At 35.7% G+C, this 26,849-nt stretch overlaps 1 protein-coding gene across 1 annotated transcript in view; it reads right to left on the reverse strand.

Moving 5' to 3' along the window:
* Positions 1–14,173: 14,173 nt before the first annotated feature.
* Positions 14,174–26,849, reverse strand: part of wdr25 (WD repeat domain 25) — a 134,018-nt gene continuing 121,342 nt past the window's right edge. Inside the window, exon 7 of the mRNA XM_028438683.1 lies at positions 14,174–14,221. Coding sequence (XP_028294484.1) covers positions 14,210–14,221 — 12 coding nt within the window. The 3' untranslated portion in view covers positions 14,174–14,209. The remainder of the gene's footprint in view (positions 14,222–26,849) is intronic.

The raw sequence follows: 26,849 nt of genomic DNA on the forward strand, positions 1-26,849 counted from the left end.
AGTTTTGGCTAATTTGTTTTTGTTTAATTTTATTTCATTCAATCTGACTCTGAGACAAGCACAAGAATTCCATTGTAAATGTTCTTTTTAACGTGTACTTATGGCAATAAACTCTATTCTATTCAATTCTATTCAGTAGTGCAAGTGACATGAGATGTTTACTGAATTTATTACAAAAAAATAAGCGCGGGGGGTGAAACTAACTCGTAACTTTTACTTTGAGTACTATTTAATTGCGCTACTTTTTACTTGTACTTGATTCATTTATGCATGACTTACTGGTACTTGTACTTGAGTGCAACTTCAATCAACTAACAGTACTATATGTGAGTGCTCCTTCCACGCCTGAGCAACACGTGACCAGGAATGGCTGGCGAAGAGGATTTAATACGATGGCATTATGGGAAGGCTGCAGCGATAACCTTTGAGGAAGATAAAGAAAAAAGACGTAACTAATTCATTCCTTTTTTTTTTTCATTTTGTGTTTCACTAATCAGTGTTTACACTGTTCAGTATCTCTGGTTTTATGTGTTTGACTGTTGGATGTTGTCATAATTACACTTGTATAAATGAAAGAGGTTGCGTTGCACAAATTAGCTTCTTGGGTACAGTAAAGAGTTAATAGAGATTAACATGATGGGCCAAATTAACACTGAGCCATCTATCGTAAATCAAGCTTATCCCTAATTAAATACCTTTCTAGGTCTTTTTTACTCTTGCATTACTTCTGTACTATGTTGTGTAAATGCATTAGATTATAACCTAATATTCATTGTTAACTTTCTGCTGGAGAAAAAGAGTGCTAATGTTGCTGTCTTTCAATAAACTACTCTTCCAGTTCAAAAGGGAGCTTTTTGTTATTGTGCAGCAACCCTCAACTTAGCTTTTACCATTCACCAAAAAGAAGAAAAACCTTTTTTACCTCGAGGGTCTTGGAGCAGAAGTAGGCTTGTCTAGTCTGTGTTTGTTTTTTTCTTTCTTTCTTCTTCTTCTTTTAACAGCAGCCTTTAAAAAACATTTTTGAGAAAAACAAGTTCCCAAGCCAAAGAGAAGGAGTCACATTTAAACCTTAAAGTAATAAACCCTAATGAACCCTATTTGGAGGCTCTGTTAAACGATGGTGTATGATAGGTTTAGTCAGATAATGTTTATCATAAGTCAGACTTGGGCAAGTGGCAGTCCCTAAAGTAAAGACACAAAACGACACCAAAAACATCCAAAAATTACAAAAAAAAACGACACAAAAATGGCTCAAAGGAACAACACAAATACATTTACGACAAAAACACCTAAGATGACTACAAACCAGTGGTTCCCAACCCTTTTTGGGTCATGACCCCATTTTTATTTCACAAATGTCTGCTGACCCCAGGGACTTTTTTTCTTCTCTAAAATGACTTATTTTGATCATATTTGTTATACGGTGTTACAAATACACAGTAGCAAGGATTAGTGCACAAAGTCACAATGTGCGCCAGCTGAGATGTTTTTATACTGCATTTTATTTGAACTAGATTTATTAATGAGAAAGTGAAAGTGTAGAATACAGTTGTTTTGAGATTGTGCGTGGTGTTTTAATTGAAAATTAAATATTATTATTTAAGCTCTTTGAGTTTCCTGCCTCTTCCTGCACTGTATGTACATTTCTGTGATTTTATATATTGTTTTATAATTGTGCAAAATAGATAAATAAATAAAAAATACAAATAAATACATTTAAAATAAAAAAATATAATCTTAATCAGTATTTTTTAATTTATTTTATTATTGCTAGACATTTCAGGTGACCTTAAGGTTAAAACAAAATTCTGCTATAAATGTACACAAACATAACAGAAAAATAAACAAAATGAAAACAAAAATCCACTAAATGGATCACAACATACAATGCAACAAAAATACATAGAATTTAAAAAATAACTATGTACAAAACAATCAGCAGCCAGTGAAAATAAACTGCATTATGAGTGCCACTATATACATTTAAGTATTCATGTTTCTTTAAAAAGTTTTTATTTTAGTTGACTGCAGAAATACATTAAAATGGTAAAAATATGAACATTTAATTTAAAAACAATGTTGTAACAATGCCTAAAAGGTACAATATGGAACTTTGGGTGTGTCGGAGAAGTATATATATATATAAAGTATATTCTCATAACTTAATAAATAAACTTAACTCAGATGAAAATTGGATTCCTGGAACTGTTTGAAAATTAGAAAGAATAGCGACCCGATATCCATTTAGTATTAAAAACTCCTCAATTTCTTCTTCTTTTCAGATACTCTTTCATCTTCATTTCCCCTGAGTCAGCAGCAGCTTTCCTTTTGTGCAGTTCAGGTTTTTCAACACCCGATAAATATCTCCATGTTTGTTTGTTTTTTCCTAACTCATTTTACAACTTCATTTCAGCTCCTATTGTCTGTTTTGCGCCATTTTGTTTGTCTTCTCCAATACCAAACCATAGCAATCACGCTAACGTAAGCACGTAGCCAATTGTTGTATGACACGTCACAACATAGTGTTCATGGGAAATGTAGGATTAATACAACCAGCAGCGTTGCCAGATATGCATTACGTTTCAAAATCAAAACACACACAAAACCCCTCAAATTTCTTGAAGTAAAAACAGCCCAATCTGGCAACAATGACTCGTCGCATCGTTTCTCAAGCCTGTCGATTCAAACAGACGCAGTGGTATTTGTTTAGTTTTTCACCAGCTGCAATTAACAGGTTGGTGGGTGTTAACATAAAGCCCTGGATGGCAGGCACAAAGTAAATATCTAGATTCTGTTTGCCTGGCTGTTTTCTTACTGTGATGTATCGCCCTGAGGGAAACACTGCACGGCCTTTGTTGCAGCACAAACACAAGTTTTTTTCTCCCACATACAGTAACTATGCTCACACTATCTGAGATCTGCTGGGGACCAAAACTAAGTGATGACATTTGTGGAATCTGCCATCTGCTTCTCCAGAGGGGAGCCACTATAGATATGTTAACTAAATTTCAGTAATGGTGATAGCCTTGCCATTATCTCCATAGCAACCACAGCCTCATTAGCAGTGCAGCGCAGAGGTCAAGTCTGATGGGCAGCAGCGATCACTCAAACAAAGAAGGAAAGAAAGAAAAAAGAAAGGGAGCGGCAGAGGAAGAGACGGGAATCAGGGGGTAATGGTGAATTTAGAGGAAGTGCTTTACCTGTTTCCATCTGCACCTGATGTCAAGTTATTCCTGTCTTGTTACCACGGTAACTGTAAAATGACACCAACGCCTCCTGCTGTTGTCCTTCGCTATAGCTTTGTCTCATAATATCAACGTAAAAAGATTTTTCTGGGCACTATGATTTCCTTTCACAGTGTGTATACAGTGTGGATGCGTGTGTGCTGTCTTCCACCCTTTGTATGTAAAAAAAACAAAAACAAGACTATAGAGTGCTATACACAAAAATTCTTTTCCAAAAAAAATTAGAGCAAATCAGAAATCACGCATGATCAAATGAGATCTAACAAAAACAAAGAAGAAGAAACGTATTGAAGTTTGACGTCAAAATGAGTATTATTGGGATTTATCATGAGACAGTATGAAAAGATGGAGTACTTGAACACTTTAATGTGTCACTTTAGCAAAGCATGTCAAACTTTCTCTCTTCTGTCCACCATAACAACAACTTTTTGTCATAAAGCCATATCACTCCGCTAGCTGTTACCACGAGCAGCCTTAAAGGGAAAAATGAGCCATAAAATATTGTATAGTAGGGTATAGTTTTAACCTCAAAAGATGGACGCATTGAAAACAACGCAAACAAAAACTCTTAATTACCTTACATGGTAAAAAGAAAAACTGTATTTACCAAAATAAATGTCATTTTACCCACTTTTTTTTCCATTAGATGAAATGTTCTCATTTTAAACACTAAAAAACTAGACTATATCTTACCACAAAATAAAACAACAGGAAAATGCACACACAACATCACCAATGATGGTACTCGTGGAACTATATTTGACGGAAACATCCATCCTGAACCAAAAAAATCGACTTCTTTGGTCCTCTTTCAGCTCACGTCTTGATTGGCTACATTTTGTTCCAGGTCACAATTCACAGATGAGTCATGAGTCGTCAGCTTTCCCCACACACACACACACCAGGAGCTTTGAACACAATAACGTCCCAGACCTGTTTCATAACAGATTATCAAATTCACTCTGAAAAAATCTCAGACCACAGCATCATCTGATAGGATAATCTTATAAAACAGAAGATAATCTGGTGTTTGCCATCCTTTGGTCAGGAAAGGGGAAAAAAGTGGCAAAAACAGCCCAACTGCCTAACATGTCCCTTAACTTTTAACAGAATAGTACCTAGTTTATAACATGAACGCATGGATCGGTTCAAAAACAAAGATGACAGTTACTTTGCAATCTCAACCAAGTTTTATAAATCCACATGAAGAAATCTATGAAGAAATCCTCCTGGATATGCTAAAAGATTTATACCTTTTGCTCAGGTCAATTATTTGACTTTTCCTCTACATATTCATGTTTTTTTTTATACAAGACAAGTGAAGCCCTCAGCTTCCTCCTGTGTGTGTGTGTGTGTGTGTGTGTGTGTGTGTGTGTGTGTGTGTGTGTGTGTGTGTGTGTGTGTGTGTGTGTGTGTGTGCGTGTGTGTGTGTGTGTGTGGGAGAGAGAGACTCTGGGGAAAATGAAGCTTTTGTTTTTGATGACACGAGGCTCAGAGGAAAACGGTCCAGGCGTTCCTGAGCGCCGACAGCGTGGAGGTATAAACTAATAAACACCTGACAGACACGTTAGGTAAACAGCTTCTAACATGTGCCAGTTTCATTCATTCATCCGTGTGTTTGTTTTCCCCATGCAGGCACGGGTTAAACACACAACTCTGCTCTACAAAACAAACGCTCCCATTTCAGTCACACATGCTCTTTGCTTCAATGTGAAGCTTCTTCATGTGTTGTGTTGTGGAGTTTATTATTGACACAGTTGTGTATTTATTTACAGATATTTGCTGGATAGGATGATGGAGATTACTGTGAAAGCAGTGTTTGTTCACACCACTCTTTGATTCCCATCCATTAGCCTCCTCTTCTTTTCCCTTTGCCAAGCTTATGACGAGTAACGGAGGAAGAAAAATAAATCCAAATCAGGAATGATTACAGATAATCCACTATTTTTCTGTCTCTACCCAGAAAGCATAAGTCGTCACAAATGTTTTCCTGACTTCGTTCTCTGTTTATTCACTGATGTTTGCTCCATCCTTGGAGGCTCTATTCACTGCTTCTTCTTTGTTGTATTTCTGCTTTTGTTTTAGCTTTCCCTGCTTGACTCACACACTCTATTCTCTATTCTCCTTTTTTGACATCCAAGACAATATATACAGTATGATAATATGTACAGTATATAATAAACACCTGAGCTCTTTCTGTATGAAGATTGCATGTATCCTTGCTTGTGTGGTTTAAAGATAGAAAAGGTAACCACTAGAATGCAATAATAGACACATTTCAGAATAATCAGGGTTAAAAACATACACTATCTTTACACTTTTAGTAATAATTGCTGATTAACAAAAATAGATTAGATTAGATTATGTTTTATTAATTCCACAACGGGGAAAATTTCACTTTCAGCAGCAGAGGATAAAGATTAGAAGCGAGAATTAACAATAGTGCAATAGAGTAATGTTTAACAGGAAAAATGAATGAATAATATCACATGTGATAAGAATGAATATGTGATGGTTTTTTTTGTTTTCAACAAAACGTCGGATAATATTGCACATGATAAGAGCTGTTTTGTATGCGGAAATAATTGTTTAGTGATCCTTTTTATAATACTGTAAGTGTGTGCGTGTGCGTGTGCGTGTGTGTGTGTGTGTGTGTGTGTGTGTGTGTGTGTGTGTGTGTGTGTGTGTGTGTGTGTGTGATAGGGGGATGGAGTAGAGGAGAGGGGAAGAGAATGAACAGCAATGACTGTTATAATTATAATAGTTACAATGATGGTTTTGTGCTAATAATAGACAAATACGTGGGGGAAAGGAACAATATACAGTATTTATATGCAAATTAAATATTAGAATAAAACTGACAGAAGAGAGGAAAAAAAAAAAAGTAAATGCAGTTTCTAATATTTATATTTTACCCAGAAATACACATTTACACATTTGTTCCGACTTTAGCCATCTTTGGTTTCTTATCTTCAAAGCAAGCAATCTAAACCCTAAGTGTCACCCAAAGGTTCAATCAGTAATCAGTAAAGTAGCATATTTTATTGGTCTTGGCACAAATTGACCATAATTTACTAGCAGGGGTTCACAAGTGTTGTTCATCATTGCTTGTCAATCTTCTGAGTGTCTGAGTGTTTCCTCAGATGTTCAGCTGTGCTCGTTGGCTCATGTCTGCCTGCGTGTTTATTCTCATCTATTTCAGTTCTCCCCACGAAACACAGACATTTAGAAAAGGCAAGGCCAATGTATTTGTAGAGCGCATTTCATGCACAAGGCAACTCAATGTGCTTTACATGATCAAAAAGTGCAACAGAAAATATTCAACAGCTTAAAATCTATAAGAACAATAAAGTCGGCAACAAAAAAAAAAAAAAAAAAAAAACATTTAAAATCATCAACAAACATATTACATCAACAACAAGGTTAGATGTTTTTGCATTGGATAGAAATTCCAACCCACTGGAAAAAATAAAGTGAAATGATAACGATGATATTATGCTGATCTATGAGTAATTCATGTGTGAAACTCATGGCCCGGGGGCCAAATCCAGCCCTTTGAAGCATCCAATTTGGCCCGCAGGAGAAAGTAAAAAATCTATAGAAAACATGAATCATTGTGTAAATGAAACTCAATACGCCTGGTGCTTATATCAAATATTTGTAGTCATTTTTAGTGTTAAACTGTTGAAAAAACTCAAAACTCTTACAAAAATCCTTCAATTTACCTCAAATTGTTACATTATATTTCACTTAATTAAATAGAAATTGGTCACAAAATCTAGGAAATTTAAAGTAAAGACCCTGTTGGGAGTGATATCTGCCGCTTATTGTTTGGATATTGTCAGTTTCTTACGTATTTTGTATTTTATGTATACGTAGAAGTACAAACTAAAGCATAAAATCTGTGGCCCACTTGAGATCAAACTGCTAAATGATTGGCCAATAAAAGGTCAATAAATCAAATGTGCATCTTTTAATCTTTGCGTGTGAAGAATAATGTAGCAAAAATACATTAAAAGGAGCAAAAATATGGCAAAAAATGTGTTGAAAATAGGTTGAAAAAATGTTTGGTGTAGTTGCAGAAAAAAGTTAAAAATAAGCAACAATGGGCTCAAATTGTTCAAAAATATTGTTAGTTTCTTTAAGCAACTGGGCGACCCATTGTTCTATGAATCTGTGAAAAACACATTTATTTATTTATCTGAATAATATCCACTGTTATCTAGGAAGTTTATTATGATTTGCTCCATAGTATATAGTCATCTTATATATGTAAATCAGAAATAAAATGGAATTAAAGTGACCAGAAATGGTGGAAGATGTGATAAAATGGGATTTTAAAAACTTCAAAAAATTAAAAAATGAAAATTAGAGTGGGCAAAAATGGACAGAAAATGTGGTTTAAAAAAAGGTTCAAAGTGTCAATATTGGAACAATTAGTTTAAACTGGCAAATAATGGTTATGACAAATCATGAATGTGGTTAAATTGGCAAAAAATAAGCATGAAATATGGTGAAAAGAGGTTAAAAGTGACAATAATGGGTTAAGATAGTGACGTTAGGTGGAAAAAGTGATGGAAAGAGTTTATAAGTGATGAAAATGTTTGATTGATGAAATATGCAGAAAAGCATTGAAATTTAATGGAGAAGTGGCAGAAATGGGAGTAATGTAGCATAAATACATAAAAAAGGAGCAAAAATATGTCAAAAAAAAATTAGGAAAATAGGTTAAAATATGACAAGTTTGGTATAGTTGCAGAAGAATTTTCTCAAAATGTTTAAAAAATATATTAGTTTCTTAGAGGCATTTGGCGACCCCCTCCTAGTGTCTTACGACCCCAAGGTTGAGAACCCCTGATGTATAGGACATAATTAATAATTTTTTATTTTCTTTAATTAAAATATTCAATGGATGGAACATTTCTAACAATTATCAAAAATAATTAACATTTGAGGTTTTGATTAACAGTGTTCTTGCCTTCTCATCCGTCCTAGTGCAATCTATTGATAAATGTATTGATACTGGCCAAGAGTCGTCCTTTAATCATTGATTATCTGCTGTGAAGATGACCTTTACATTGGCTCCGTGCTCTGCATTGAGCTGCTGACAAAGGAGGTGATGGAATTATTCCTCCCCTCAAAAATAATTGAATTTGGCCTCAACAGGAACCTGTGGCTGCCTCCTCAAGGTTAGGGTTGTGTTGATATTGCTTCTCTGCAGTGGCTCTGACTACATCCATTCAATGAATTATTCATATTCACACACACAGCTAAAGAGGCTGGAGCTGGGAGAGATCAACTCTGCCAACCCTGATCAAGCTACAGTAAATAAAGTGTTATTTAGAAAAAGCGGTGCTGCTTGTTGAGGATTCACTTATATTCACTGGCTTTTCTTTTTTTTTTTTCCTTTTTACTAAATACGCAATAAATTCCCCTTCTGACAGATTTGCACCTAAAGTAGTGAAGTTTGTCGACATTTAAAGATCACAGTCGTGACCTTTGTAGACGTTTCCATCTCACACAGCGAGGATGAAAGTGTGTTCATGTAACAAGCTCTCCCGTCATGTAACAAGATGACTTTTGCAGCATTTAAAGCACAAGTATCAAACTCAAGGCCTGGGGGCCAAATCTGACCGCTTTAGAGCATCCAATCCGGCCCACAGCAGAAAGCAACAAAAGTCAAAGAAATCTTGAATTATTGTGTAAATTAACAACTAATTTAATTCAGTTATAGATATCTCAACTAGATTACGCATTTCCAATCTGAAATTGTTAAAAGAACTCTTAATTCTTCCAAAATCCAGCAATTTTCTTCACATTATATTCACAAATGAAATCTAAATGTTAAATCTAAATCTAAATATTAAATCTAATCTAAATGTTAAATCTAAATCTAAATGTTAAATCTAATCTCAATCTTAATTTAATATTTAACATTTACATTTGGATTTAATATTTAACCTTTAGATTTAACATTTAGATTTAACATTGACATTACAGTTAATTTCACAAATTTTGCTGTAAATCTGGTCAAGAGATCAATGTTAAATCTAAATTTTAATTTAATATTTAACATTTACTGTACATTTAGACTCAACATTTCAATTTGGATTTAACATTTAGGTTTAACATTTAGATTATATTTTTATGAGAAAAGAAAATATCACAATTTTTACAAATATTGCTGTAAATCTAGTCACAAGTAAGCAAAAAGTTGCTGTTTATTTTAACATGCGCAACTTTACAACGGGTGCCCCATAACGCCATTTAAACTCAAGTTCTGGGGGCCAAAGTCAACCTTTTAGAGCATTCAGTTTGGTCCACAGCAGAAAGGAAAAAAGTCAGAGAAACCATGAATTATTGTGTAAATTACAGTTGGTAATTCAGTTGTAGATATCTCAGATATGTCCAAAATAATATACAAATTCAATGAAACTACACAATATTATCACAAACTCCCCATGCTTATATCACAATAGCAGTCATTTTTTTAATTTAAATTGTTAAAAGAACTCTAAATTCTTCCAAAATCCTGCAATTTTCTTCACATTATTCCACAAAATGTCCCCAAATTAAATTAAAATGTTAAATCTACTGTAAATGTTGAATCTAAATATTAAATATAAATGTTAAGTGTAAATGTTTATTGGATATTAAATATTTAGATGTAACATTTACATTTAGATTTAATAATTAACATTTAGCTGTAACATTGACAATACATTTTTATGAAAAAAGCAAACTTTGCAAATTGTGCTGTAAATCTGGTCAAAAGATTTATTTATTTATTTCTTTATTTAAGAAATAAATAAATAAATCTTTGCAAATTTTGCTGTAAATCTGGTCAAAAGATCAATGTTAAATCTAAATTTTAATGATATATTCAAATGTTGTATCTAAATGTTAAACCTAAATCTAATTGTTAACTCTAAATGTTAAATCTAAATGCTAAATGTTAAATCTAAATGTTAAATGTTAAATCTCAATTTTGAATCTAAATCCAAATGTTATATCTAAATCTAAATGTGAAATCTAAATCTAATTGTTCAATCTAAATGATAAAAATCTAAATCCAAATGTTAAATCTAAATCTAAATGTTAAATTTAAATGTTAATTTGATATTTAAGATTTAGATTTAGACTGTTATAAAGATGTATTAATTTATTTATTAGATTACTAATTTTCCTGCATAAAATCTGTGGCCCACTTAAAATAAACTGCTCTGTATTTGCCCCCTGAACTAAAATGAGTATGACTCCCCTGCTACAAAGGCTGTAAAAAAGAATTAAGGTAATCCAAAATATGATAGAAACACAATTTTGTACAATCATGCATCTATCTAATCATATTATTTCAGTCTGATTATAAAACTACAAACAAGTCCTTCATGTCGAGTCTTCAAAATGTTAAAACCAGAACAAGTTTTTTAAGGATGGTGAAGATTAGGTTTCAGGAGACCACAGACTTGTTTTAAATTCAAAGTAAAAGCTGCAGCAGACGAAGAAAATTCCCCCTGAATCTGAGCTTATGCTCAATGTCAGTCGCTACCTCTCAGGAATTTTCTCTCTCCAACAATTCCTCTCAGACGTGCCAAGAAATCCAAAAGATGATAAAAAAAAAAGGGGGATGTGCATGATAAAAACAGGAGGATGGCTCAGGATGTGAGGAACTGACAAACGACAAAAGGAAGTAGATGAGATGAGGATGAAGGAGAGGACGAGGAAGAGGACACAGTGTGTGTTAGCCTAGTTTATTAAAGCAGAGCTGCACGGATTGCAGTGAAAATCCTACAGCTAACAATCCAGAGGCAGCAGCAGAAACTCACGTATAACCCAGACAGTGCAACATACTGTAAATAACTCACATTAGTGGATCTCAGTCTTTTCCTGCTGTACCACAGTTTTAAAAATGTAACATTCCCAGGGTAAAAATGGACTATTCTTCTTCAAAACTCACAAAAATAGCATAAAATGTTATAAATGTTAAACTTGTATTTTATTTTTCAAGCTCAATGTTCAGTATGGGGTGTCAATTGTAAAGTTGCACATGCAATAAAGTGTTGCAACTTTTTACAACATTTGGCAACAAACCTGGTTTAAAAAACGTGTGAAATTTCTTATGTTATTTTTGACCAGATTTATAACAATTTTTTCGTGAAAATGTGTATGTCAACGTAATGTTACTGTTAAATCTAAATGTTAAATGTTAAATCTAAATGTTGAATCTAAATGTTAAATCTGAATCCAAAAATGAAATATAAATCTGAATGTTAAATCGAATACCAAATATTAAATGTAAATCTAAATCTGAATTTTATATTTAAAATTCAGATTTAGACTTAACATTTAGATTTAACATTGACATTACATTTTCACAAGAAAAGTAAATATCACAAATTTCCGTGACGAAAAAAATTCACATGACACATGTTTTTAAAATGTGGTTTGTTGCTAAATGTTGCAAAAATTTGCTGTTTATTTTAGCATTCACAACTTTACAATCAGCACACCATAAGGCCGTTCCCTGTTTCATTTAGCTTTGTGCTCATACTTATTATTTCCCTTTAGAAAAGGTGGGACGATATATTCAGAAATGTTGCGTGGAAAATACCCTTTCCAAAAATATCATATTGTATCGTTATCGCGAGCCCATGTAGCATCTATTGTATCGTATCGTCCCACCCCTACCTTTTAAACATGCTTATGGAAAAAGCGTGAATTAATTAATGAATTTGCCTCATAAACTACAGTTAGCTTGAATAATTGCTGGTTTTCAATTTGACAAAAACAGTAAGCTTTACCATTAAATAAATTCCTATTTCCTATTGTTACAAAATGTTTTATCAAGTTTAATTAAAATGTATTTAGTTAATTTTTGGCATGAGAGATCCACATTCATTCCAAAAAAGCCGAACCACTATTAAAAACACTGTAATGGATTTAAAAAAGAACAGATTGAGGTTTCTTCCTGTTGAAGGGAATGTTTTCCTTCTAATTGCTCATGCGGACATATGTTACATTTTAATTTTTCAATCTTGCCTTAATGTATTTCTGTGCGGTAATGTAAAAGGAAAACTGTGAACGGAGAAAGCCAAACTCCTCAGCTATCTTTCTTCTTCGTCGGTTTCCATGTGGGTTGATTGCACGTATTTATGGATCATTTGCGACGTGCAGATGAAGTGCTTCATACTTAATGTGACTTTTCTTCCTTAAACGCTTCCTTCAAATCAAGAAGAGTGATCAACCCCAATTTAGGAAAAACTTTTATCCCCTAGAGACGATGGGAAACGTGTTTCATGAAGAGATTTTGGACGTTTGTATCCTGTACATCTTCCTTAACAGAGGACTTGTTGGGCCAAAACCCAATCACAAATGTCATAGAAAATGACAGAGAAACACACGAAACTGTAAGAAATACACAGAAAATAATAATAATAATCATACATTTTATTGAAATCAGCGCCTTTCAGGTCACTTTACAGTGCATAATAAAACCACAACAGTACATAGTAATAAAACGAATGAGTGGGTTTTGAGTCCGGCTTTGAATTGTGAGAATGAGTCCATGTTCCTGAGATCCAGAGGTGGTGAGTTCCAGAGCAGGGGAGCAGAGTGGCTGAAAGCTCTGCTCCCCATGGAGGTAAGGCGGGCTGGGGGAGTGGACAGAGGAATGGAGGAAGAGGATCTGAGGGAGCGAGATGGAGTGTGGACGTGGATGAAATCGGGCGACACGCAAACCGACAGAAAACACTAAAATGACTCCTAAAAACACGCAAAAGGGCAACAAAAACAAAAAAAAATTACTCCAATGACACAAATTCTGACAGAATAATCAGAACAAAATGACTCCAATAACAAACAAAACTACAATAAAAAAAAAAACCACAGACAACAGAAATGAAAAAAAAATGACTACAATAACAAACAGAAATATATTCGCAAGCGGCGGTAAACTGCAAATCAAAGTTTGTATGTGCAAATGGCAGCATTTTTAAAAAATTAAAATTTTCAAAAGGTTTTGGCCAAAATGCAAGTTATCAAAAATCTCTAGATAACTTTTGATGTCTCACTTGTCTGGATGATCTCCAGCGATTTAAAGATAGTCAGTGAAACGCCCTAGGAGGAGTGCGTTAAAATACGTTTGCCCCATATTTAATTCTCTTCACGCAAACGCGTCAATGTCCGTTTTTCCACGTTGAGCTGGTTTAGGGCCGGGAGTTTATTAACGGAGTCACGTTTGACGCAAATCCGACTTCGTATGTGCAAATGGGAGCATTTCAAATAAAAAAAAAATTAGGCCAAGATTCATGGCTCCGCCCTGCAAACACCGTAAAAGTTATCAAAAATCCATGGCTAACTTTTAACGCCCTACGAAAAGTTTCCTGTGACATTTGTCTCATATTAAATTCTCTTTACTCTGTAGGGGGCAATAACGCGCCAATGTCCGTTTTTCCACGTTGAGCTGGTTTAGGGCCAGGAGTTTATTAACTGAGTCACAAATCTGACTTCGTATGTGCAAATGGGAGCATTTTTCAAAAATTTTATATTTTGTCATTTTTGCCCAAAATTCACAGCTCCGCCCTGCAAACACTGTAAAAGTTATCAAAAATTCATGGATCGCTTTCAGTGTCCCACTTAATTTTTTCGTGTATTTCTATTGTGCTTTTGTGTGTGTCATTTTGTGTGTTTTTCCAAGTCATATTGTGCATTCTCTTTTGGGGCCTCACAAAATTACACCCAGGACCACAAGATGCCCATGCTTGGTCTATTACAAACCCTAGTTTTGCCATGATATTGAAATCATTTTGGCAGAAAGAACACTTATACACATACGTATATACTGTATGTTAGAGGACCATGAGGCTTTGTGGTTATTTTCTACTGCTCTGCAATCATGTTTTCCTCACAGTGAGGGGTGTGTATCTGTGCCAGTGCCTCCCACTGGGTGGTCTTTGAATGCTGCTTCAGTGCTGGTGCTGAAACAGGCAGAATCAAATACAAATGTTAACAAACTTGTGTCAACAGACAAAAATTAACCAACATGTCGCTTCATCTATAGCTCAAATGTTTAAAAAACAAAACCCTCTCACATCCTTACTGCACTGAAAATAATGTGTTTTTCTTAATAGCTGTATTAATTTAAGCCTCATTTTATAGTACCCATAATGCTTTTCTCTGGGTTTTTTATATAGTCCATATATCATAATTAATACGACCAGATTGCTTTGTATGCATGACGTTTGAAGTCGGCTTTACAATGCAAATCATTTCCTTTAGGTTCACGTGTTGCGATTAGATGGAGAAGCTTAGATTGACATGTGATCTAATTAGATTTTCTGTAAAGTTCTGTTGCTTAGAAACAAGCAGCCTTGTGTGCAAACGCCTTGTCAACCCCAATAATAAGATAGTACAGCCGAGACGGTCGTGCTGGGTTTAAATCATACCTGTGAGAGAGAGAAAGGTGTCGGAGCGCCAAGGGATTAATTACAAACCCTGCTTATAGATTTAAATTAAATAATATTTTCTTTTTTCATTCACACAGTGATGAATACGTCTTATAAGAGTATGAACTGTAAACAAGTTAGCCTAAAATTCAGAGTGCAAGCAATACTGCTGTAAAGAATAAAGAACAATGAAAAGGTATTGTGATTGTTAGATAGGAATGAGTCTTGTTTTTATATAGTGTAGGCCTCAAAAGATATACAGTATAAAAAGAAGAATTTTCTTCTGAAAAATAGAATTTACTCACAAACAAAGGTTGAAATTGCTGCTCACGAGATTGTCTTTCACAAACAATGGGTTTCTTGACAAATGGTCATGTGACTTGAACTTTGGAAAATTTTCCTGCATTGCATTGTGGGATTGGGAATCAAGTAGAAGAACGCAAAGACAGCGACTTCATTATTTACCGTGATTTCTTGTGTTTCATCGCCCGACAAGAAAGACAGTGATTTGCCTGATGCCTTTTTTTTTTTTAGTTCTGGTTAGTTTATCGCGTTTCCTGTGATATGGCATCTCTCTGTGAGGCATTCAATTTCAGCCACAATATCAACATCCACCATTGTTTTGGCACAACTTTCAATCCATGAAAACACCAGAAACATATATTTATACATATTCATCAGCCTGAAACTGTGAAATACAACTTGCTATACAACTAATGACAAGGCTGAGATTGAGATGATGCACATAACTCTGCAATGTTGCAATGGACAGTCTAACAAAGGCCAATGTGTGATTTGTGGCAATGCATGGAGGCTCCTGACTTCTGGTCTATTTATGTTCTTGTTTCCAATGTTGTCATGCTGTTTTAAGATTTTTTCACGTACCCCCTCTGACATTTTGTGTACCTCTGTGTACCCTGAGTATAGGTTGATGGCAGGTGGAGCATTGCCCCCCCCCCCCTCTAAGTGGCCAAAAAGTTTTCATTACAGTAATGTACATGTACTGCTTTGATTGTAACATATTGCTGTTAGTTTCATGTCACAGATGTTAGTTCTATCTCAGGTGTGTAGTATCAGTTTTCAGTGAAATGGTCCCAAACTTTTGAGACTTTAGGTTGGTTCTTCTTCTGTTGTGCAATTCTTCTACACAATGTAAATGGTGAAGCGACACTGCACCCAGCAGTTCATGCATGGTACTGCAGCAAAAATGAAGCAGAAAGCGGTCTGACTTTATCATGAATTTACAACATTAAACGACACGTCAACTCAAATTTTTGGACTCAACATCATCAATTATGTTACTCATCATTTTTGCATTATTGTATATGTTACACACATTGTGATTGGTGCGAATCTCGAGACGGTCTATATATTAAATTCTATTTTTTCTTTTGACCCCTCCCTGGCAAGAATCTCAAATTCTGCCTATGCCCGTACCCCACTTTGGGAACCTTGGCTTTAGATGAAATACAGGAACAGTTTCAAAAAAAAAAAAAACTAAAATTTGTTATTATATATTCAGCTTTAAATAGATTACGCATTATTGATTTGTTACATACACAGTACAGTTTTGATGAAGCTCAGATTTTTTAAGTACACACTGTGCTGTTTGCTACTATTTATCTATCTATCTATAAAGCAAGAAACCTCTGTGTGTGTGTGTGTGTGTGTGTGTGTGCGTGCGTGCGTGCGTGCGTGCGTGCGTGCGTGCGTGTGTGTCTCAAACATCTCTGCGAATCAGGCTCAGATTGACCTGAGACTTTCAACATGGCTGCTGCTTGGTTCAAGGGCGTGCAACGTCAAATTTGTTTGGTATGTGTGTGTGTATGTAATTCAGAACTAAATTTACATTAGGAATTGAGTGTTTATAAGGTCAGTATAAAAAGGATTTAACTTTTATTCTGAATTGAAGAGGAATTAAAGTTCCCATGTAAACCATCCATGAAAAAGCTACTTAACCTATAACTTCTCTATAGCAAGGCATACCTTCTACGGGCACTGCACTAGTGTAGTCAGTCAGGAAATGTGATTACATCCCAAATATATCTTTATTATCACATCATCACTAACAATCTCCACGTCTCTGAGCTTCACTGTGTTAAACTGGATTTTTCCTGGAAACATGAGCACATGATGACCCCTTTCTACTGCTGCTGCTTTTATTCCACAGTAACACCACTGTTATAATCCGATGGGAAGGATGTCAAAGATATGTCTTCACTCTCCATGTAGATGTTACTCTCATTTCAGCACGGGGATGTCTAAAAAGTAGGTTACATGATAGCTCTTTCCTGTGTCTTTGAGCTTCTATTCGGGCTCTTGAGGTTTTGTCCAATTATGTTTGTGCACGCTCCGAGGACTTGAGCTGTTGAAGGCAAAAGGGAAAAAAAGCTGCTGCACCGTGACACGTCCTTGTAGAATAAATATGACTTGTTTTTATCGAGAGTTTCATCAGAATCAATCGAACAGGGAAGCTACTCGTGCACGTACAGGGATTTGCTGTGAGGTGTTACTGTGTGTTACTGGTTGTGTGTCACTTCTGTTCCAGGTCATCTCTGCAAAAATGACCTTAAAGGAAGTATCCCACCTCCTCTGATTAATCAAAGCATCCACATGTGCTGTGATGAAGAGCCCCGGAGTAATTTGAAGAAAAAGGTCAGAGTTCTGAGCGTGTTTCTCAGTGGGATCTACATTAAAGGAAAGATTAATGATCTGCAGCAGAAAAATCCCACCTACAACACCATTTCATCCTGACTCCGCAGTGTGAAGGCTGAAAAAAACTAAATGGAATGATTGGATTTTTGTTTGAGGGAGTGTTTTCTAGCTCTATTCAGCAAAACAGAACCGTGTTAGCAACAATGTACCTCTAATTTGAGACGTGACATGGCCCAGAGCCCAGTGGTGCATCTGTTCTTCCAGATGGTTAACAAGATAACAGCATGGACTTTTCTCTCTTTTTTTTTTTTTTTTTTTATCTGGGGACTCCCATTATTGTTGCTGGTTCTGCAGTTGAATCCTCAGGTCATCATTCTAAGGCAATCCCATTCTTTGGCCTTTGACCAAAACCCAACCAAGCAAATCTGCAGCCTCACCCCAATCATACAGTCTGATCTACAATGGCACAGGTGTCAAACTCAAGACCAGGGGGCCAAATATGACCGTTTAGTGCATCAAATCCGGCTTGCTCAAGAAATGAGAAATGATGGAAAAACATGAAACATTTAAAATTAGGGTTGGGCATCGGTTGGGTTTTATCCGATACCGGTGCCTACTTGGTATTTTTTAAATGGTTCCAGTGCTAAACGGGTACTTGAAAAAATGAAACCTCACACTTTGTCAAAAAACAAAACCCTTTTATTTTCAAGGCCAAATTGAACACAATATTAACTTCAAGAATATCTCTCCAAATAGGGCGACCGTGGCTCAGGTGGTAGAGGGTCGTCTTCTGATCGAGAGGTTGGGGGTTCAATCCCAGTACCTGACTATGTGTCAAAGTGTCCTTTGGCAAGAGACTAAACCCTAAGATGCTCCCAGTGGTCGACTAGCGCCTTGCATGGCAGTCCTGTCCCATTGGTGTGTGAATGTGAGAGTGATTGGGTGAATGACCTGATATGTAAGGCGATTTGGGACTGCTTCAGTGTGGGGATAAAGCGCTATATAAATCAAGTCCATTTTTACCAAATAACATATGGGAATAATAAATAAACAACATTTGAATAATATAATATAAAATAAAACAATACACTATCAAACAATATAATACTGGGGATGAATATTGTTATATCATGATTTTATTTGTCAAGAATCATTAATAGCCCCTGTAAAAAAAAATAAAAAATTATTTCAATAGTTTTTTAAAGCTATAGGGAGCCATTGTAAAAGAGTCAAAAAGCCACAGGTCACAGCAGACCCCTGAGCTAGCCTGCAATAAAGCTGCATAAGCTAAGCTTGTGTAAATGCAAAACTGTGCCTTTTAAATCTGATGTTAAAACTTAGGTTCTGTCAACAAACACAACTTGTTATGAGCTTAACATTAAGCAGAAAGTCAGCAGACACTGAGTTGAAGGACATAACTTATATGTTGTTGGCACACGTTGAATGGCAATGGTGTTTGCTAGCTTGCCTAGTTGATATGCAACATTTACAGTTGGCATTAATTTACTAGACTTACCCGAAGATGAAAGTCTGCTGTCGTCATCTGTGATGATGTCCGTCGTACTCACTGGCAGGGCTGAGAGCGGGACTCAATTTGTCCGGGTGGGCCGACACCGGCTGTTGTTGACCCGCTTAGCTCCGGGTCACGTAGGTTATCAAACACGGTGCATTGTTCGACTTCAAAGTAAACTCCATGTGTGCCTTTTTATCCTCTCGCTATCAGTTATGAGCAACAGGTGTGCTGAATCTGTTGATGAGTAACGGCACTGATGTCACGATCAACAGCCGGTGGGGGCGGGGCACCCAAATGTTCGTTCTTATTCGGTCTGGTTAGTACCGTTTACATCGGAACCGGTGCCATATTGGTACCCAACCCTATTTAAAATGGTAAATGGGCTTTTCACCCATTAACAGTCTAATGGGACTGAGCTGCCATGCAAGGCGCTAGTTGACTACTGGGAGCAATTTAGGGCTCAGTGTCCTTATCAAGGACACTTCGGCACATAGACGGGTATAGACTGGGATTGAACGCCAAACCTCAAATTTCCTCTCTTTGTAGCACAATCCAAAAGAATACGCATATCTCTTTGACAGCTGTGTGTTGGATCAAAAAGACCAACAGATGCAAGGAAAAAAAAGTCTGCACAACTAGGAAGTTAGCTCCCAATTTTAATTTAACTTACACCCAAAAATGTGACGTTTCGGGCTGGACGCCCTTCATCAGACATGAATGTAGCATTAGGTCACCTGTTTTTGTAGTGTGCTTGATTAAACAAGGCAGTCACATGATACATATCGGCGTTAATAAATGGACATTTGTTTACACATATTTACAATTGCCATTTATACTTACTATATACACAATATATATATTTTATCTTTCAATCTGATTTTTACATCCAGTTGTCCGACACCAGCATGGGGTCCAAGTCATGTCTTCCCTTTTCGTTGGAAATTTGGAACACAACATCATCTTCAATGAAAGTTTGAACCCACACCGCGTGAACATTATGAACTGGAGGAAGTACATCGATGATATTTTTTTTGTCTACTCAACAGCTTAAGGATTTCCACAGTTTTATAAACACAAACAATTATAACCTTAAATTCACCATGGAACACAATGCCAATCAAAAGAGGGGAACACAGTTGGCTCTAACCTATTCAGAAAAAGTACTGACAGGAACTCTATTCTTCATGGACGCTCTTTCCAGCCAGTGCCCTGGTCAGACGCTTCAAGGAAATACAACATATGGACGAATGGATTTCCAGAGCCCGTAAAAAATTTGACTCCGTTTCTCAAATGGATCGCTTACAGCATATAAAAAATTAAAAAAAACAGACTCCAAAGTTACCTGCATTATTGAATATTCCCCTCTAAGCAAATACTTCAAATGCATAATCAATAAACACTGGCATGTCATTCAATCAGATCCAAACTTGAAAGATCTCTCCAAACCGCATCGCATTGTCTTAAAAAGACCACCCAATTTAAAGAATATGCTGGTAAGAGCGGATTTAGCTTCACTCACCCAACCTGATTTTCTTTCACAAGTACCACAAGGAAATTATTGCTGTGGCCACTGCACTCAATGCAATTTCACTCAAAAAACAAAAACGTTCAACCATTACAGGACGAGAAAAAACTTTTCATATCAGAGGGGCTATCACATGGAGTACCAGCAATGTAATATATACACTGAAGTGCCCTTGTGGCCTCGCAATCATCAGAAAAACAACAAGAGCTTTAAAAAATCAGAATCTCCGAACACCCCTCAAATATCCACAATCAAGATCAAAGAAGTCCTGTGGCAATCCATTTCACCCAAGCGCAACATAATGCCAGTACTTAAATACACTGGTATCGAACAAGTCTACTTTCCCAAAAGAGGTGGTGACATCAACGCTCTCCTGTGTCACGGCAAATTTGCGGTTGACCTCATTTGGAGACATGATTTATTGCTCTGGTTGAGTGATGGAGTCCAAGCGAGGCATTGATGATTTTATAAAAAAGGTTTATTATAAAACTAAGTAAAAAAGAGTACAAAGATGGACAAAAATTAGTGACCGCCCGGCCAGGCGATCCGAAGACAGAGACCCGCTCTGTCTAACAGTTTCACAGCTTAAGCTTTTATACAGATAACATAAGAAGTTCCACCCTGAGATAAGGAGAAGGAGGGAGTCAGATGCCCAACAGTGGAAATATTTGAGGATGATGAAGACGTGTATATTATGAGGAAGATTGGGCGCCACTCTTATCTATCCTTGATAGTGTGTGTGTTCGTGTATATCTGCATGTGAGTTTGAGTTTTGGCCTTCAGCAGAGACTCTGTGTTGCACTGAGTACAATACGATCTGTACTGTTTAATCTAACATGATTCAGCTGTTCAAAAGTGCAAAGAGTAATGGAGTCATCATGTATTAAAACATGACAAATTGTACACATGAACATACATTTGACGATATGATGATGAATATAAAAATTGCCATAACACCTGTTAAGGAGAGAAGCATTCTGGATCTTCACCTTAGATGTTCTCAATCCTAAGGGTCTCAATGAAGAATTCGACTTGGGACCTTTCTTATAATCTACGTTCATTGTAAGCATTCATACTCCTGTGTTATGTTGTCTCTTTTCTGGTGGACCATCACTGCAGTGTTTATGTTTATATTGTAATTCACTCATCTGTTTCTGTATTTTTAACTATGGTCCCCACATTGGTCACTACACCATATTAAGATCAGTCTAGGACACGCCTACATAACAAAATATAACATTTCCATACTATATGATGGATACCCTGCTAACTGCTAACTACGCAGTTGTGCAAATTTGCTCTCTTTCCCACAAAAAAATCTTTGGTCCACTTAAGCTCAAACTGCTCGTTATTTGGCCCCTGAACTAAAATAAGTTGAACACCTCTGTACTATGGTGATGTTTCTCTAACGCTCAACATCAAATATTGTCCATCATAAGTTTGAACCCAAGATCGAGGCTGTGTTGTAAATGTCATAGTAACATACTACTCATACTAAGTCTGACGTCAACATTACTATGTAGTGCGTACACATTAGATAGTATGAAAAGATTGAGTATGCGAGAAATACATAGATGTAGTATTTTAGGACATTTTTTAAGTATGCACAGTGGGCACACTAGTCATACTCAACCGCCCCATGATGCGTTGCGACTGCAATGTAAAATGGAACTGGGACCAGCTTCAAGCTAAAAGTCAAACATCCCCTTTTCAAAACAAAAGCATCTCTTCTGGTGTTCCATTAGTTTTTAACACTTTTATAAATAGGGCTCTTGTTTTGAAGTTAACCGGAAGTTTGGTCATGGGAGGGTCACAATGGGGTCCTACACACTGTTGTTCTCGGGCCCTAATTATCTGACCTCAGTTGTAAATCAACTATGATTACAACAGCAATTACAATTATAATTGACCCCAACCTTGACTGAAATCAATGGAAAATATCAAAAACATTTGAGTGAACTGATTATTCTGTCTCTTTTTTCTACCCGTGTCCACTTGAAGGACGTTTAACACTGCTTTGATGAGGTGCAGAAAACAAAGCCTCTTCCTCCTCAATTATTAATCATCACACATTTTTCAAAACATCATCATTCAACAACTGTTTTTCTAATTTGTACAATCACAACATATAAAGTCTATTTTAGACAGAGCCCTGCCCACTCACAGTATATGAAACAAGATAATTGGTCCCGTGTGGCTTCACATAGCCGTAATACACCATATGCACACAGAGACTCGTCTGTAGCCATGGTAACTGGGAGTTTTCACCAATACCCCAATTTTTATTTGAGCCAACATACGTCGATAAAGCCATAGAGCTACGTGATCCCAGTGTGAGTCCATTATCCACTTCCCCTGAAAGCTCCCCCTGCTCATGGTGTCATTCTTCCCTTTGTCCAATAAAGCTTTTATGAGGAACTCACCTCTGTACACGTCCATGCACAAAGCAAATAGGCACCAAAGAAAGCTATTTATTTCTAGAATGTTAGTGGAAAGTAACATGGACATGAATGAAGACTGATGGCTTCAGATGGAAAGCAGAGCACGGAGATATCAGGCTTCAAAGCAAAAGATTGATGATAGACATGTACAAAGCCCAGTCTGCAGTGGAAAAAAGAGGCAAAGCAAAACAGATATAAACAGAAATAAAAAGAAAGTTATGGAAAAATAAAAAATAAAACATGGTTGATTTTTACGTTTTCTTTTTATTTCTTTGTTTTTGTTTTTTTTTTTTGCTTTTTGATAAATGTATTTATTTGTTCAAAACAAAATTAAGTGTTTTCTTTTGTTTTTTGTTTATTCATTTATTTGTTTCTTAATACATTTATTTATTTGTTCAGAACAAAATCATGCATTAATAGTATGTTTTCTTTTCTTTTCGTTTATTTAGTCATTTGCTTTTTGTTAAATTGTTCGTTACGACAGATTTTCTGGGGTTGACTGTGACTATTTTTTAACCCACAACCTAAACCATACAGTACATGCCACAGAACATTTAAGTTATTTATTTCATTGCAATAAAAAAAAATTGCTCTACATGTAGTTTTGACCTTCGAAATGATGTGCAGACAAGCTGAAAAAAAACAAAAAAAACCAGAATGTCTCGTCCACTTACTGATTCTTTTGTTTGCAGAAAATAAAGTTTGTGTAATTCATGAAAAGAACAATGAAACTTTTATTTCTTTGAAAGGCAGTGAACTGTCTTCTGCTTTGTTGAGCTCGCACTCACTCATGCATCGTCTATGAATACTCCCACTGCCTCCAAAATGAGACAATTTGTCTCCTCTAGATTCTCATCACAACGTTTTCATCACCACCCTTCATTTATTTCCCTCTTCTTAATGCACGGAGATTCAAAAATCATGTTCAGGCATATGAATGAACCGTTACGGCACCCAAACACTGATTGCAATGTACATTCGTTATCACGCCACATTTACTTTTCCATCTAACAAAGATGAATTCCCCGGCTATCAAGTGTGCTGTCTCTCCTACATTATGTCAACAGCCTTTCTCCCTCTCTGAGTGACAGCACCATATATGGCGACAATATACTGAAGACAAAACAACACCAAGGGGTTGCTAGGTTCACTGAATATATTGTTTTAGATGTCATGCATTTTGAAAAGCCCTCGTTCACTGTAAAAGTGTGGGTGGAACACACGCATGCATGGCCTCAACCTGCAACAATGATGAGTTTTTTTGTAGCATGTGTAACCTTGTGCACACATTCATCCTTTAAACAGATCGAAGATGTAGATTCCATCACATACACAAGTTAGGTCTGCAATGTGTCATATTGTGAACACGTCTACACTAAAAATACTGACTGTTCTTATGAGGAAATTCAACCACATGCATGAAAAATCATAAGGTTATGCACAAAGGTCCATTCCCATGCCAGATTGGCTCAGGTGCAAAAACAGGCAAATAGTCCTGAAGGTGGCACTACAGCCTCTGAAGTGCCATATTTTTTTTGAAAATTTATGAAAAAATCAATGAAATTTGAACATTTAAATTGTAAGTCCACTCTAAAACGACTTTTTTCAACTAAATACATATGATTAGGTATTATATGGCATAATGTAATTCATTGATCCTTGTCCCACTTTTCAAATTTTAGTCAAAGTATTTAAATTTAGCGTTTTTAGTTGTAAAATGTCAGAGTGATCAAAACCTTTTGGACCAAATTATTAATCATGCTTAATCTTTTTGAAGCTGCACGGTATAATGAGAAAAATCAATAAATAAACTGTACTTGTATTTCATATAAAGGTTGTTCTCATTCACATACTGATGCAGAAGTGACATTTCTAATGTTTTCATGGATTAAAAGTTGTGACAAAACAATGGTTTTTCATGGAAACATCTGAATACAACAGAAATGTAATGCCTATCGCCGTGACGTCAAATCACGGGCAACGCGATAAACTAACCACAACTAAAAAATTCATCAAGTATAAATCACTGTCCTCCTCGTGTGCCAAAAAAAACACATGAAATAACGGTAAAGAATGACGTAAAAGCACAAGTACAGCCTAAACCAAGTTTTTTCTGCTGAATCCACATATGATTAAATATGAAGTAATGTATAGTTTATTAATCCTAGTCACACTCTTCAAATTATAGTCAAAGTATTTAAATTTAGCGTTTTTAGTTGTAAAATGTCAGACTGCCCTCTATGGGTTGAATGCTGCTATTACACGTTCATTTTGCTATTGGCTGAGAGTAGATCAGTGATGTCACTAACCGTCACTTTTGGCCCCGCCCCTCCTATAAAAGATGGGAGGAGGGACTAGGTTTCCTCCTCTCCGTTAGCATTGATTGACAGCGCCAGTGCAGAACAGTGCAGCACTTTGGGGGTGGGGCTGCTGTGACTGGGCGTGTCTTAACTACTCTAGGAGCCACGCCCATAATCAAGGCATTTTTACTCTTGATTTTTACCCTAGTGACAGATCAGCAAAAAAACCTGGGTGTGTACCTACTTTAAGCTCATTGTAAATTATGACGTCCATCACTTTGTTTATTCAAAAACTGTTAAACTTATTAAAACTTCTCTGACAATTTTTTTTTACTCAATTGACACCAAAGTAATTTTTGATTTATTGAAAATTTAATTTACACAGCATCAAAATAGTATTGTAAATATATACTATCCACTTTCTTTGCTAAATACATTTTCAATGTTCATTTTAAAAACATGACAACATTTTGGAGTCATTATACACTGTAAAAAAAGATACCACATATTTATTCAATAAAACTGATCAATATTATTAAATCTAACTATGTTAAAAGTTGAGTTAATATTACTCAAATTAGACTCTTTAAAATGAGAAGATTTATATAAAGCAATAATAATAAGAAAACAAAATATTAGGTATATAAATAAAAGAAATGACCAAATGACTAAAAGGTAGTGACGTAAATATTTAAATGTAATGAATAAAAACATATAATTGAGTAATATTGAACTTTATATTCAGTATATATATATATATATATATATATATATTTTTTTTTTTTTTTAATTATTCCTTAATAAAGTTAATTAAATGCTTGGGAAATAGAATTTTATTTCAAAACCTGGATTTTTTTTTACATCATTTTGAATTTTGCTCTTTTGGGAACAGTTGGAGTCAATGCAAAAATGGCATTTTTAAACATCAGTTTTTTTTTCCTCATGGAGCAAATTAATTATTTATTTTAAAAAAAAAATCCATGCTGTCTTGATGCAATTTGTGTATTTTCACATTTTTGGCTGTTTATAATCTTCTTTTAAACACTAACAGCTGCTGTCTTGAACACAGGTGACTGACTTGTGATGCTGCACATGACGTTTCCATGTATTCATTAATACAGTAAAATAGAGCATTATCTCTTTGCCAGAAACTGATGTAAAATTCACATTATGATGGCATATTTTTTGCTCCTCCATCTTCCCACACTCTCCTTGTTGCTCAGAATTGCCTAATGTTGCCTAAAATTGCCTATTGCACCTGTTTTTTTTATCACCAGTTGCTCAAACCAACCATGTCAGTGCAAAGGCAGCTTGTTTATATGCTAATAAATGGCCTGACAGACGGATTATTGAAAAACACAGAGATAAAGAAACTTTAAACCAATTACGTGTGTGTTTTGTGGCGTTGGTGCCTTTGGGTTATTAATTTCTAATGAAGGTCTGACAGAAACACACCTGACCATAAAATATAACATTTTAAAGGTAGAAAAAAGCCCCACAGGGCAGAGATGGATTTTTAAGTAAAGAACTGGTTTTATTTATGGATGTGTTTGCAGGAGTTCCCCCTGAGCTCAGCTCTGAGTTATACAGGTTTTGTGATAAACCTCACTCATCTTTATTATTGTTTAAACATTTTCTAAGCTGTAGAACATCACATAGCAGCAAATGGATGTGTGTAAAAACAGAAAATATTCTCTTTAGGCTTCATTTCTCTTGGACATTTTGA

This window comes from Gouania willdenowi, chromosome 22, assembly GCF_900634775.1.
Source record: "Gouania willdenowi chromosome 22, fGouWil2.1, whole genome shotgun sequence".
In the NCBI taxonomy this organism is placed as follows: Eukaryota; Metazoa; Chordata; class Actinopteri; order Blenniiformes; family Gobiesocidae; genus Gouania; species Gouania willdenowi.